This window comes from Musca vetustissima, unplaced genomic scaffold (assembly GCF_032173495.1).
Source record: "Musca vetustissima isolate MV318-11 ecotype Yass unplaced genomic scaffold, APGP_CSIRO_Mvet_v1 utg38527, whole genome shotgun sequence".
Classification (NCBI taxonomy): Eukaryota; Metazoa; Arthropoda; class Insecta; order Diptera; family Muscidae; genus Musca; species Musca vetustissima.
Window position 1 is genome coordinate 125,118 of NW_026873842.1, and position 13,294 is coordinate 138,411.

The 13,294-nt window shown below is 38.3% G+C and overlaps 1 protein-coding gene across 1 annotated transcript in view; it reads left to right on the forward strand.

Moving 5' to 3' along the window:
• LOC133328570 (plasma membrane calcium-transporting ATPase 3-like) overlaps positions 1 to 10,903 on the forward strand; it is a 29,442-nt gene extending 18,539 nt beyond the window's left edge. The window contains exons 2-13 of the mRNA XM_061537131.1: positions 431 to 791; positions 849 to 1,135; positions 1,202 to 1,412; positions 4,726 to 5,072; positions 5,807 to 6,049; positions 6,112 to 6,353; positions 6,419 to 6,863; positions 6,955 to 7,042; positions 9,850 to 10,163; positions 10,227 to 10,425; positions 10,489 to 10,700; positions 10,766 to 10,903. Of these exons, the coding sequence (XP_061393115.1) occupies positions 440 to 791; positions 849 to 1,135; positions 1,202 to 1,412; positions 4,726 to 5,072; positions 5,807 to 6,049; positions 6,112 to 6,353; positions 6,419 to 6,863; positions 6,955 to 7,042; positions 9,850 to 10,163; positions 10,227 to 10,425; positions 10,489 to 10,700; positions 10,766 to 10,903 (3,078 nt within the window). The 5' untranslated portion in view covers positions 431 to 439. The remainder of the gene's footprint in view (positions 1 to 430; positions 792 to 848; positions 1,136 to 1,201; positions 1,413 to 4,725; positions 5,073 to 5,806; positions 6,050 to 6,111; positions 6,354 to 6,418; positions 6,864 to 6,954; positions 7,043 to 9,849; positions 10,164 to 10,226; positions 10,426 to 10,488; positions 10,701 to 10,765) is intronic.
• Positions 10,904 to 13,294: the final 2,391 nt, after the last annotated feature.

Below are 13,294 nucleotides of genomic sequence, written 5' to 3' on the forward strand. Positions count from 1 at the left end.
TTCTGTGACTCCACAAATGGCTATACTCGCTGTCAGGATCTCCTCTATATTGAGACAAATTCTTCGGTATTTATGGGGACATTTGTTACCCTTCGTACTATTTGACAGAAAGTTGGCCCACTATCGAGCGAAGACTGGACTGGAATTTCTGCTAAGACTTCAGGACAATCTTTCGCAGTACTTCTGTGACTCTACAACTGGCTATTCTCGCTGTCAGTATCCCCTCGATGTTGATACAAATTCTTCGGTATTTATGGGGACATTTCTTACCCTTCGTACTATTTGACAGAAAGTTGGCCCACTATCGATCTATTCCGCAGAGCTTTTAATATTTCAAACCCTATTCCTCCTTCGGGATCTAGTTTTAGTATGAACGTTTATTTTCCGATTCTAATTCCCCCTCTTCTTCCCTCCCTCCCTTTCATTACAGGTTTAACAAATGGCCAGCATTAATGGACGACCGGCCCAATATGGGGTATCGCTTCGGCAATTGCGCGAACTCATGGAGAATCGTGGCCGTGAGGGTGCCGCCAAAATCGAAGAAATGGGCGGTGTCATGGAATTGTGTAAGAAATTATATACCTCACCCAACGAAGGTTTGAATGCCTCGAAAACCGACATTGAACATCGTCGGGAAACATTCGGTTCGAATATTATACCACCAAAACCGCCAAAATCATTTCTACGATTAATGTGGGAGGCTATGCAGGATGTGACATTGATCATTCTGGAGGTGGCGGCCATTGTATCATTGGCTCTGTCATTCTATGCACCCGAGGAAGAGAATAAAGGTAAGTTGAGGAGTGAGAAATTTGAGAATAAAATTTTATTTTTTTTTTTAATTTCAGCCGTTTTGGAAGAAGAAGAAAGCCACCATGGCTGGATTGAGGGTTTGGCCATTTTAATTTCTGTTGCCGTCGTTGTCATTGTCACCGCTTTCAATGATTTCTCCAAGGAACGTCAATTCCGTGGCCTGCAAAATCGTATCGAAGGTGAACACAAATTTTCGGTTATACGAAAAGGTGAAGTGTGCCAGATATCGGTGGGTGATTTGGTGGTCGGTGATATTGCCCAGATTAAATATGGTGACCTGTTGCCAGCTGATGGTATTATTATTCAGAGTAATGATTTGAAGGTGAGGGGTTTGAAAAAAAACACATTCTCCATATAATATTAAAAATTAATGTCCCTTTTGTTTTAGATTGATGAATCCTCCTTGACTGGCGAGTCCGATCATGTTAAGAAAGGTGTCGATTCCGATCCCATGGTATTGTCAGGCACCCATGTCATGGAGGGTAGTGCAAAAATTGTCATCACTGCCGTTGGTGTCAACTCCCAGGCTGGCATTATCTTTACGCTGTTGGGCGCCACCGATGATGAACATGATACGGAAAAGAAAAAGACCAAGAAAGGTAATTATCGTGAATGGGGGGAAATTTCTTAGGGGAAAATGTGTACGGGAAAGACCGAAATCGAATATTCGCTATAGAGAGTTTTTTTTCGAATGACGTTCTTCGATATTTTCCGTATTCTATTATGCCGCAATATTTTTCTTTTTATTTAATTTTACCTCGTGGAAGGTTTGAGAAATGTGTATCGATTCAACTGGAAGTTTCACCGCTATTTAGTGAAGATATTCTCTGCGGAGAATTTAGATTTCTTGTACGAAATAAGAGAAAAATGTCGAAGACTAACCAGATTTTATGATAGATAGGCGGGGAACAGTCCTATGAAAAATTATGTACGCTGAAGACCGAAAGATTTCAAATATTCGCTATAGATTTTTTTCGTAGGAACCGAACGTGGGATCTTTTTATTAATTTTTCTTTCGAGATGAGCTACATGATCGGAGTTGCAATGAAAAGGAAAGCCAGAGAGATACTACATTCCCACCACTATGCGACGCGTTTCGCCGTTGGTAAAGCGGCTCATCAGGATCTTAGATTTTATTATCGCACGATATTTTTTCTTTTTATTTCATTTTACCTCGTGGAAGTTCTGGTGAATGGGTATCGACTTGACTGAAAGTTTCACCGCTATCGAACAAAGATATTCTCTCGAGGCAATTTGAATATTTTTTAATACGAGATAAGACAAATATGAAAGTCTAATCGGATATCAGTGGGTACTTCAGGATTTGAATTTTCTCTGAAAAATGTTTTGGGCCTTTTGGAACTGAAAATAAAAACTGTTTCGTAATTGCAATGTCTGGCAACACTGCAAGCGTCAGCTGCTCTAAAATGCAACTACAAAAATGTACAGTACTAAAAAAACAGATGTATTGAATGATCATCTAAAACAGCTGATCGACAACAGCTGTACAATGGGTTCAAAGTGGAGCAAAATTTGCAGTCAAGTCCTATTAACAAAGTCATAAAGGGAGACCAGCTTCTCAAGTTTGCTGTCAAAATCCATTATTATGAATTGACTTTTATTATGAAAACGTAAACCAAGTCCGAATTTTTGACATTGGACTTGAGAAAAAACAGCTGAATTTCGCTTGTTGGGTGACCTTATTAATAGATTTTGGTTGCAGAGAGTCGTTGCATTCCAAAAAGTTTAATTCTTCGTGTCACCCTGTTCAATTGCAAACAGGTGGGCTGTCAATTAAAAACACTGATTTAAGGGGAGTACACACTAACAGTTTGGACTTTTGCCTTTTTTATCCATTAACGACTGCCCAGCAACCATGAATATTTTCGCGGATGCCTGATGAATCATGGACCTGAACGTTTGCACTATCAAAGTGGCAAAATGTGGGTCAAACTGTCATTCAAAACTCAGTATGTACAGTGCTGAACGAGCATCTGATCGGCAGCAGCAGTTCCAACGTTAGCAACACTTGCAATTCTGAAAAGTCTCTTCATTCAAATAACAACCCTAATTTAAGGCGAGTACACAATATATGTTGGGTTATCTGACTGACTGACTAAATATTTTCGGGTACCCCAAATAAATCGTGGACCGGAATCATGGTCACACTATCAAACTGGAAAACTTTTTGGCCAAACTGTCATTCGAAACTCATAGTTTGTACAGCGTCGAACGAGCATCTGCAACAGCTGATCGGCATCAACAGTTTCAAAGTTGGGCAACAGTTGCAATTCTGTAATGGTCTTTTCATCAGTTTAGACTGTCTTGCCTTTTTTTATCGATTACTGACTAAATAATTTTCGGGTATCTTAAATTAATCACGGACCTGAAGCTTAACACTATCAAACTGGGAAATTTCACTCATATATCAACCCTGATTTAAGGCAAGTACACACTATCAGTTGGGTTATCTTGCATTTTTATCGATTACTGACTAAATATTTTCGGTTACCCCAAATGAATCTCGGGCCTGAACAGTTACACTATCAAACCGGCAAAATTGTCAATTCAAAAGTCATAGTGTGTACAGCGCTTAACGATAATCTGCAAAAGCTGATCGGCATCAGCAGTTTCAAAATTGGGCAACAGTTACAATTCGTAAAACGTTCCTTCATTCATGTCACCCTGTTCAATGGCAAAGAGGTGGGCTGTCAAATAACAACCCTGATTTAAGGCGAGTACACACTATCAGTTGGGTTATCTTGCCTTTTTATAAATTACTTATTAAATATTTTTGTTACTTCTAATAAATCATGGACCTAAATTTCCACACTATGAAACCGGCAATGTTTTGAGCCAAAATGTTATTCAAAACTCATAGTGTATACACTGCTTTACTTGTGCTTTCGTGTAAAATTACTGAAGGCCTATTAATATGGTCATCCAGTTGCTCAGCTGCTTTTAAACGTAAACAAAGTCAACTTTTTGACATTAGACTTGGGGGAAAAAAGCTGACTCACACAGTGTATATCGCTGAACGAGCATCTGAAATAGCTGATCGGCAAAAGGTTCAAAGTTGAGCAGCAGTTCCAATTCCGAAAAAGTTCCTACACGTATTTCATTTAAATCTGGTGAGCTGTCAAATCAAAACCTTGATTTAAGCCGAGTACACACCATCAGTTTGGACTGTTGTGCCTTTTTTGTCGATTACTGACTTAATATTTTTTCGGGTATTTCAAATGAAAACGTCACACTATGAAACCCAAAAAATTTGTGACAAAATGTCATTCGAAACTCATTGTGTGTACACCGCTTAACTTTGGCCTTCGTATGAAATGACTGATGCAAAGCCTGTTAATACTAAATTGGTACTCCATTTAGTCCAGCTGACTATCCGATTAACTGTCAAAGCCCATAGTTTCTACTTAAATTCGATATGCATTGTTGCCAACCATTGGAAAATGTATTACATTAAATTTGACAGATGGTAGAGTAAAAAACATCACCTTATTATGGTGCATCATGAATAAGGTCGTCCTGGAAAATCAGCTGCTTGCTGTCAAAATCCATAATTGTGAATTGTCTCACATTATTAAAACGTAAACAAATCCCAAGTTTTTTGGCATTTAATTAATAGCGTTTGTTCTCAGTAAAGAACGGAGACGCCTCCTCGAAATTAGGATTATTTTTTTCTGAGGTACTCAATTTTCGTTCAGTGTCAATCATAGCTCGACAGTTCGTCACATGGTTCCGACGACTTTCTTGCCACCGAGAGTTCTGATTCCTTGTGTATGCTTGATTTTTTAACCCGATTATTCTCAAAGCAGTTCGGCTTAGTCTTTGTTCCTATACCTAAATATAAACGTCGGAACTTCAATTAATTATTTGTGTTTTTCCTTCTTACCTTTCCAGAAAACGGACAAAAGAACGGCATCAAATCCGATGGCAATCACGTACAAACTCCACCCGCAAAATCCTCCAGCGAAGGCGATAAGAAAGAAAAATCCGTATTGCAAGCTAAACTCACCAAATTGGCTATACAAATTGGTTATTTCGGTTCGACAGCCGCGGCCATTACCGTTATTATTTTAGTCATCCAATTCTGTGTTCAAACATTCGTGGTCGAAGAGAAACCCTGGAAGAATACCTATGCCAATAATTTCGTTAATCATTTGATTATTGGTGTGACGGTGTTGGTTGTGGCCGTGCCTGAAGGTCTTCCATTGGCCGTCACGCTGTCATTGGCTTATTCCGTTAAGGTAAGGAATGGGATGGGGAGATGAGAAGTTGGGAAATGGGAGGTGTTTTAGTCGGTTGAAGTTCTGGAGTTCGACCTTTGTTCTATGAAAATGTGAAATGAAAAGTTGGGGTTCGGGGTTCGGAATTCTCAGTTCCCTGGCGTTCTGAACCATTAACTAAACTGCGGAAGGCTGCTTTGAAATGAAAGGAAAAAAAGAAGTTCGGATTCCTCAACTCCCTGGGGTTTTGGGGAGTTCTATTTTTGGTGTTATGAAAATTTGAAATGAAAAGAACTGCTCGGAATCCTCGGTTTCCCGACGTTCTGAAGCATTAACTTAACTGTGGAAGGCTGCTATGAAATGAAATGAAGATGGAAGTTCTGCATCCTTAACTCCCTGGCATTCTGAACTATCAACTCAATATGCTTATAGTTCCCTCATGCAGGCAATTTCCGAATAACTTCGCTATCAAGATTTTGACCTCAATAAAACTTCTCAATCTGCCTGATGAGCCGTTAAGCCAAAGCCAAAACGCATCGCATTTTGATGGGAGTTCAGGATCTCTCTGACTTTTCTTTTCCATTACAACTTCGATCATTAAGAGCGACCCGAAAAAAAGAACCCGGGAGAAGTTTATTTTCAAATTTTCATAGAACCGGATTTGGGCGATTTATGTGCAGATCATTTCCGTACCCAATGTACCCTAATAAGTATTTTCTTATATTAATGGATTTTCTCCCTTTCTCCCCCTGCAGAAAATGATGAAAGACAACAACTTGGTACGTCACTTGGATGCCTGCGAGACCATGGGTAATGCCACCGCCATTTGTTCCGATAAGACTGGCACCTTGACCACTAACCGCATGACTGTTGTACAATCCTATATTTGTGAAAAACTCTGCAAAGTCCTGCCCAAATACCAGGATCTACCCAAACATGTTGCCGATTTGATTACCCAAGGCATTTCCGTCAATTCCGCCTATACCTCGAATATTTTGGTAAGTCAGGGCAATTCTTGTAAATATTTTTTATTTTTACTAATCACTTTTTTGCATTACAGCCCGCTCCCAAACCCGAAGATTTACCCACACAAGTTGGTAACAAAACAGAATGTGCCCTGCTGGGTTTTGTGCAAAACTTAGGTGTTAGCTATCAAAAGATTCGTGATGAGATCACTGAAGATAAATTCACTCGCGTCTATACCTTTAACTCGGTGCGCAAGAGCATGGGTACCGTTATTCCCCGGCCCAATGGTGGTTATCGTCTCTTTAGCAAGGGTGCCTCGGAAATTATGTTGAAGAAGTAAGTCAAAATTGAGACAAGGAGATTTTCGAATTTCCTAATAAACTCACCCCTTTTTTCCCCAGATGCGCCTACATCTATGGCAACAATGGCGTGTTGGAAGAATTCACCAGCGAAATGCAGGAGCGTATGATCCGCGAAATTATTGAACCCATGGCCTGTGATGGTCTCCGCACCATTTGTGTAGCCTACCGTGATTTTGTCAAGGGCAACGCTGCCGTCAATGAAGTATCAATCGACGGTGAACCCAATTGGGATGATGAAGAATATATCATGTCAAATCTAACCTGCTTGTGTATAGTCGGTATTGAAGATCCAGTCCGTCCTGAGGTACCCGATGCCATTCGTAAATGTCAACGTGCTGGTATTACTGTTCGTATGGTAACGGGAGATAATATTAATACCGCTCGCTCGATTGCCACGAAGTGTGGTATTTTGAAACCCGGTGATGATTTCCTGATTTTGGAGGGCAAAGAATTCAATAAGCGTATTCGTGATAGCAATGGAAATGTAAGTTGAAAATCGCACGGGAATTTGAAATTCTCAGTTTCTGTGATCAGATTTTTAAAATAAAAATAAAATTTCTTTATATTTTTTTCAGGTCCAACAACATTTGGTTGATCAAGTTTGGCCCAAGTTGCGTGTCTTGGCTCGTTCTTCTCCCACCGATAAATATATTTTAGTTAAAGGTTTGTTTGTTTAAACTAAGTCCTATCTCTATAGATCTTAAAATATCTAAACTCAAGATTCTTGATTCCTTTTTGGTTGCCATCAATTGGCGCCCAACATAATATGATAAGACAGACTTCCGTCTTGAACATAATTGATTCAAATTGATATTATCCTCTTTCTAAGATCTGCGGATTTAAATTTTTTGATCTTCCGATTTTGTATCATCTATCTAAAAGTGCAGAACATTGTGTGTGTGTGACGCCCGATGTGATAAGACTCCCGTCTCTTTCCCTGATCTGCTGATCTTGCATTTTTTTCTTTTTAATTCATTTTACCATATTCGGCACAAATATTTCGATGCTCTGTCACGGTTTTTCCTGTGAATCTCCGACATTCTGTAGTTAGTCATCAAATGGCGCCCAACATGAAATTGATAAGACTTCCCGCCTTAAACATAATTGAGACAAAATGATACTTTACCTTCCTAAAACCTGCGGATTTTTTTCTTTTTAATTCATTTTATCTTAATCGGCACAAAGACTTCGACGTTCTTTCATGTTTTTACACGTGAACTTCGGGTATTCTCTTGTTAGTCAAAAATTGACAGCCAACATAATTTGGAGTCATCAATCCATAAGTTTTTCAAATATTGTCATATCTTATAAATATACAACACGTTTGGAGGACATTCTGTAGTTTCTCATCATATGGCGCCCAACATAAATTGAGAAGACATCCTGTATTGAAAATAATTTAGATCACAAATGACAATTTTCTTTTCTAAGGATCTGGATTTTGATTGCACCTCAAAAATAAATTGTCTGTGGCGCCCGATGTTCATTAGGACTATCTCTAGTGCAATTTGGGAAGATCTTCATCAAATGGCGCCCAACATGATTTGATATGATTCCCAACTCTATTTTTTTTAGTTATTATTCTATATTTTAAATATTCCACATGTTTGACAGACGTTATGCAGTTTATCATCAAATGGCGTCCAACATGAAATTGGCAAGACTCCGTTTTGAACATAATTGGGTCAAAAGTGAGATACTTTCCCTTCATTTCCCTTTTAATTAATTTTTACCAAGTTCTGCCATGGTTTGGCCCGTAAATCTCAGTCATTCTGTAGGAATTTCAGAAATTCTGTATGCTCTCATAAAATGGCGCCCAACATAAATAGATAAGACTCTCAACTCCATTTTTAGTTATCAGTCTACAATAGAATTATACCACATGTTTGACAGTCATTGTGCCGGTCGTCAACAATTGACGCCCAACATGTGCGGCGCCCAATATTTATTGAGACCATGCAATATAGACGGAACTATCATGAGTTGTCCCGTTATCCACCTATGAATAGTATTTCGAATTGTTCGTTAGATTCAGAAGTGATTTCCCATATTAATTTTACCAATGCCGCAACAAGGATCTGGAAGTTCGGCCTACCTCATTTTCAGATTTTCCTTATATCTCTCTACCTTAAAAAGCTAGAATGTGGAATTTGAACAGACATATCATGATTTGTCCTGCATATCTTTCCGATTTCCAGTTATGAATACTATTCCGACCACTTTGTTAAGCTGTTGGAATATTATTGGGTCAGAAGTGACCTCAGAATTTCTTTTTAATTAATTTTGCCATCTTCTGCACATAGAACTGTAAGTTCGGCGCTGCTTATTTTCCGATTTTCTATTATCTCTGAACCTTATAAAGTTAGAATTTTGCGTGCGTGGCGCCCAATGTAAAAAATTCCATCTCAAAAACAATTTAAAAGATTTTCGATAATGTGTCCCGAGAATCTTCCGACTTGTTAAGCTCTTGGAACATTATTGGGTCAGAAGTGACCTAAGAATTGGTTCACCTTTTTCTTTTTAATTAATTTTCCATCTTCTGCACAGAGATCTAGTAGTTCGGGATTCCTCATTTTACGGCTTTCCATTGTCTCTCCTCATAAAGTTAGATCGTTCTGTGCGTGGCGCCCAATACTAGAGAAATACCATCATGAACGCGATTAGACATTTCTTTCATAATTTGTCCAGGTTAGCTTTCGATTTCCAATTATGAATGCTATTCCGATCTGTTTGGTAGGTTTTTGGAATATAATTGGGTCAGAAGTGTTTTCTCAAAACCTGAGGATTTTCAATTTTTTAATTTCACAACCATACAGAGATTAGGAAGTTCGAAATTTCTAATTTTCCGATTTTTTTTTAATTTTATAACATCAACATTGTGTATGGCGCCCAAATGTTTTTTTTTCGAGAACCTGCCCTTTTTTAGTTATGAACACAATTCTGATCTGTTGGTTAGGTTTGTTGAACTAGAGACTCCTTTTTGGACCTTTCTCTCTAAAGATTATGAAGATCCTAACTCACACGTCTGGTCAGGGACAACTGTATCGATAGTATTCAGATCAGCTTGATAAGACCTGATTATCTCTCTAGATTATGCCCCTTTCCTAAAAGAGCTGGGGAGTGGCATTTTATTTAATTTGGGATGTCATGTCAACGTTACAGAAGCGTCTTAGCCTCCTCGTCTAAATGGTACATTATCGTTATGAATAGACACCCTGTTGTTGTATTTTCAGAGCTACATTTTGGAAACTTTTCTTTTGTGCCAAATAATTCTGGCTGACCAATCGATTTATAAGAGGTTTTGTGGTCGTAATGGCCTATATTTTCTTTGCCCCGTATGTAACACATTTTTTAGGTTAACAAATAACAATTTTTATGACACCCTGTAGTGGAGCGATTGTTTCATCTCAGTATTCTTCAATTTCGAAGTCCGATTTTTTTTAATTTTTTTTCCTCTCCCAACATTCCAGGCATTATTGACAGTACCGTTAGTGAAAATCGTGAAGTTGTTGCTGTGACGGGTGATGGCACCAATGATGGTCCTGCTCTCAAAAAGGCTGATGTTGGTTTTGCCATGGGTATTGCCGGTACTGATGTTGCCAAGGAGGCTTCCGACATCATTCTTACCGATGATAACTTCAGCAGTATCGTTAAGGCTGTTATGTGGGGTAGAAATGTTTACGATTCCATTGCCAAATTCTTGCAATTCCAATTGACGGTGAATGTGGTGGCGGTGATTGTGGCATTTGTGGGTGCCTGTGCTGTGCAAGATTCGCCATTGAAGGTAAGGAGAATTAGGAAAGACAAAATGGAAGATTGTAATAATTTTTTGTTGTTTTTATGACAGGCTGTGCAAATGTTGTGGGTCAACTTGATTATGGACACCCTGGCCTCCTTGGCTTTGGCCACGGAATTGCCAACACCCGATCTGTTGTTGCGTAAACCCTATGGTCGTACCAAGCCCTTGATTTCGGCCACCATGTTGAAGAACATCATTGGTCAATCGATTTATATGTTGGTCATTACCTTTGGTTTGTTGTTCTATGGTAAGTTTTGGGAGTACTAGGAAATTCATAAAAGGAAACTAATTATTTAAACTTCGATTTCAGGTGCTCAGTATTTGGATATTGAATCGGGTCAAGATCAACCTTTGGGTTCTGGACCCACCCAACATTTCACCATTATCTTCAATGCCTTCGTCATGATGACCTTGTTCAATGAAATCAATGCCCGTAAAATCCATGGTCAACGTAATGTGTTTGCCGGTCTCTTTACCAATCCTATTTTCTATACCATTTGGATTTTCACCTTTGTGTCCCAGGTAAATATTTTCGCTAACGATCTTTAAAGAAAAAATTTTATTAATCGTAAAAATTTCCCCCTTAGATCATCATCATCCAATACGGTTCCTTGGCCTTCTCCACAAAAGCCCTCTCTTTGGAACAATGGCTGTGGTGTGTTGCCTTCGGCATGGGTACCCTATTGTGGGGTCAAATTGTCAGCACTTTCCCACCAAAGAAATAAGTCATCAATCACATAAAGTTGTTATTGTTTCTTCTTCCCACCCTCCCTCTTCTTCTTAATATGGTCGTCATCTTTAAGAGGTCGATTGCAACGTACATCAACAAAAATGTTTTTAGTTCATAACTTAACAGTATTTATTAATAATAGTAATTGAAAAAAAAAGAATCTAGCGAATGTTTTTAGCAAAGAATAGAATGAAAAGAATCATCCCGCCATCGTCAATCATTTTGTGCAAATAAAGTGAATTCATTTTATATTTATTAAACAACCATTGTTTTTTTAAAGGGGAAACTACAAATGGCAGCAATTTGGCGCCCAATATAAATTCAAGGTGTACGGGTGGCCTCCATGTGCTAAATTCAGCATTCAGATCTGATTGAGAGGATTTTTCGATCTAAAGGCTATCTTATAACTTTGGAACTCTCCCAAATCCTCAGAATCATATCCTACACGACCTGATGGGAAACATTGTTCAAACCTCATATAATTCTCCATTGGAAAAAAAATTATCATTTATTTATTTTTTGGTTCTTCGATTCATTAGGAACCTTTCCATTTTTTATTTAATATATGCTCGAAGGACCAAAAATGCTCTTCGTCATTGCAAAAATAAGTAGATGATTGGAACGCTTTTAATTTTGTTTGGCATTTAGAGCGATTCAATCGCGTAAAAGCTCCCATGATTTGTATGGGATTACTTTGAACTAGTTCATAACGGTTCATTTCAGTGAATAAATCTATTGCACAAATTCAATGACTCTTATTGAAAATACCCAGGAAATCACTCTGGAGAAAATAAAAACATCTGTTTTCTCAAGTTTAATGTCGAAAACTTAGGACGAAGCGAAAAATACATATTTCGCGTTGACTGAGGCGAAATTATATGCTTCAACTTTTCCACGTCATTTTAATATAACCTAAAAAAATAGGTTAAAATTATAGTAAAATATTGAGTAAAGTTTTCAAGACCAACCATTTAATAGCTTTATTAAATAAAAAATGGCCCTTCTAGTACATAAAGGGGTTCGAAGTAAATTTGCTTATATTCTAAAGGCCACTGAATTATTGATTTAATGTGTCCATTGAAAGGACTTGTCTTGTCAGGAGAATTCCATTTAACCTTTAAACCATCAGTAATCATTAATAACACTTACAATGGCGCCCAACTGTAACTGAACTTTGTCATAAATCGGCGCCCAATATGAATTGATATCTGATTGAGAGAATTTTTTTTTTTGATCCAGAGGCTTTCTAATACTTTTGGATCTTTTTCAAATCCCCCAGATCATGTAGATCATTTCCTACATATCCCAATAGATGAGTTTTTTCGAGCCTCTGATGTTTCAGATAATACTCCAATTGGCGAAGGACTTGTCTGGTCAGGAACTCTTACAATGGCGCCCAACTGTAACTGAACTTTGCCATAAATCGGCGCCCAATATGAATTGAGTGCACTGCAGACTTCAGGATATTGACATTTTTTAGCTGTTAGCTGCATGGGTAAGGGTGGCATCCAAGAGCTGTACTAAGCATCAGCAACTCTATATTATTCAGAGTATATAGACCTGGTCTAAAGGGCCTTGTTTTTGATCTAGAGACAATATTCCTATCCCAAATCCTTAAGATAATGTAGATCATTTCTCTTGACAGGAGAATTTCATCGAACTTCTGATGTTTCAGATAACTCTGCTCCTTGGCGCACGTCTTCTGTGGGCAGAAGCATCTCATCTGAATTAATACATTTTAAAGAGCAGATGCATGGAGCCCAACCAGGTATTGTAACTAAAACTTATTAATATTTAATTTGTTTGGAAAAATATTGGTTGCATCATGTTGTTGTAAATCGGCGCCCAGTATGAATTGATACGACTGCATCATTGGGTATGGGTGGGTGTGTTCAGCATCAGCGACTTCAGGATTAAGGGGATTTTTTCATCTATAAATTTTCTTATACTTTTCGATCTCTCTCACTTTCTCAAGATCATGTAGATCTACTCCGGCATACATTGGCAGGATAATTTTATGTGACCGATTTATTTGGCCTTCAAACTCCCATCTGAAAAGTGCTAATTGATATAACACCTTTGATGACGCCCAAACCGGCATTGTGATCTTTAAATTAAAACAATATTATGTCTTTGTCTGTAAAAACTTATTTTGCTTGACCATGGCGCCCGACTTAACTAAATAGTAGAGTTCCATAGGATGCAAATCACAATGGAGCCCAAGCATTGTGATTTGCACGCCGAAGATAATAATCTTCTTCTCTGCTGGCAATTTCTTCATAGGGCACAAGTCGGGATAATTCTCCTGTGTCTTTGGGCCGTTTATCAGGAGAATTTCCTCTGACTTATTTTGTTTGACCGTGGCGCCCAAATTACCGAGGAAAAA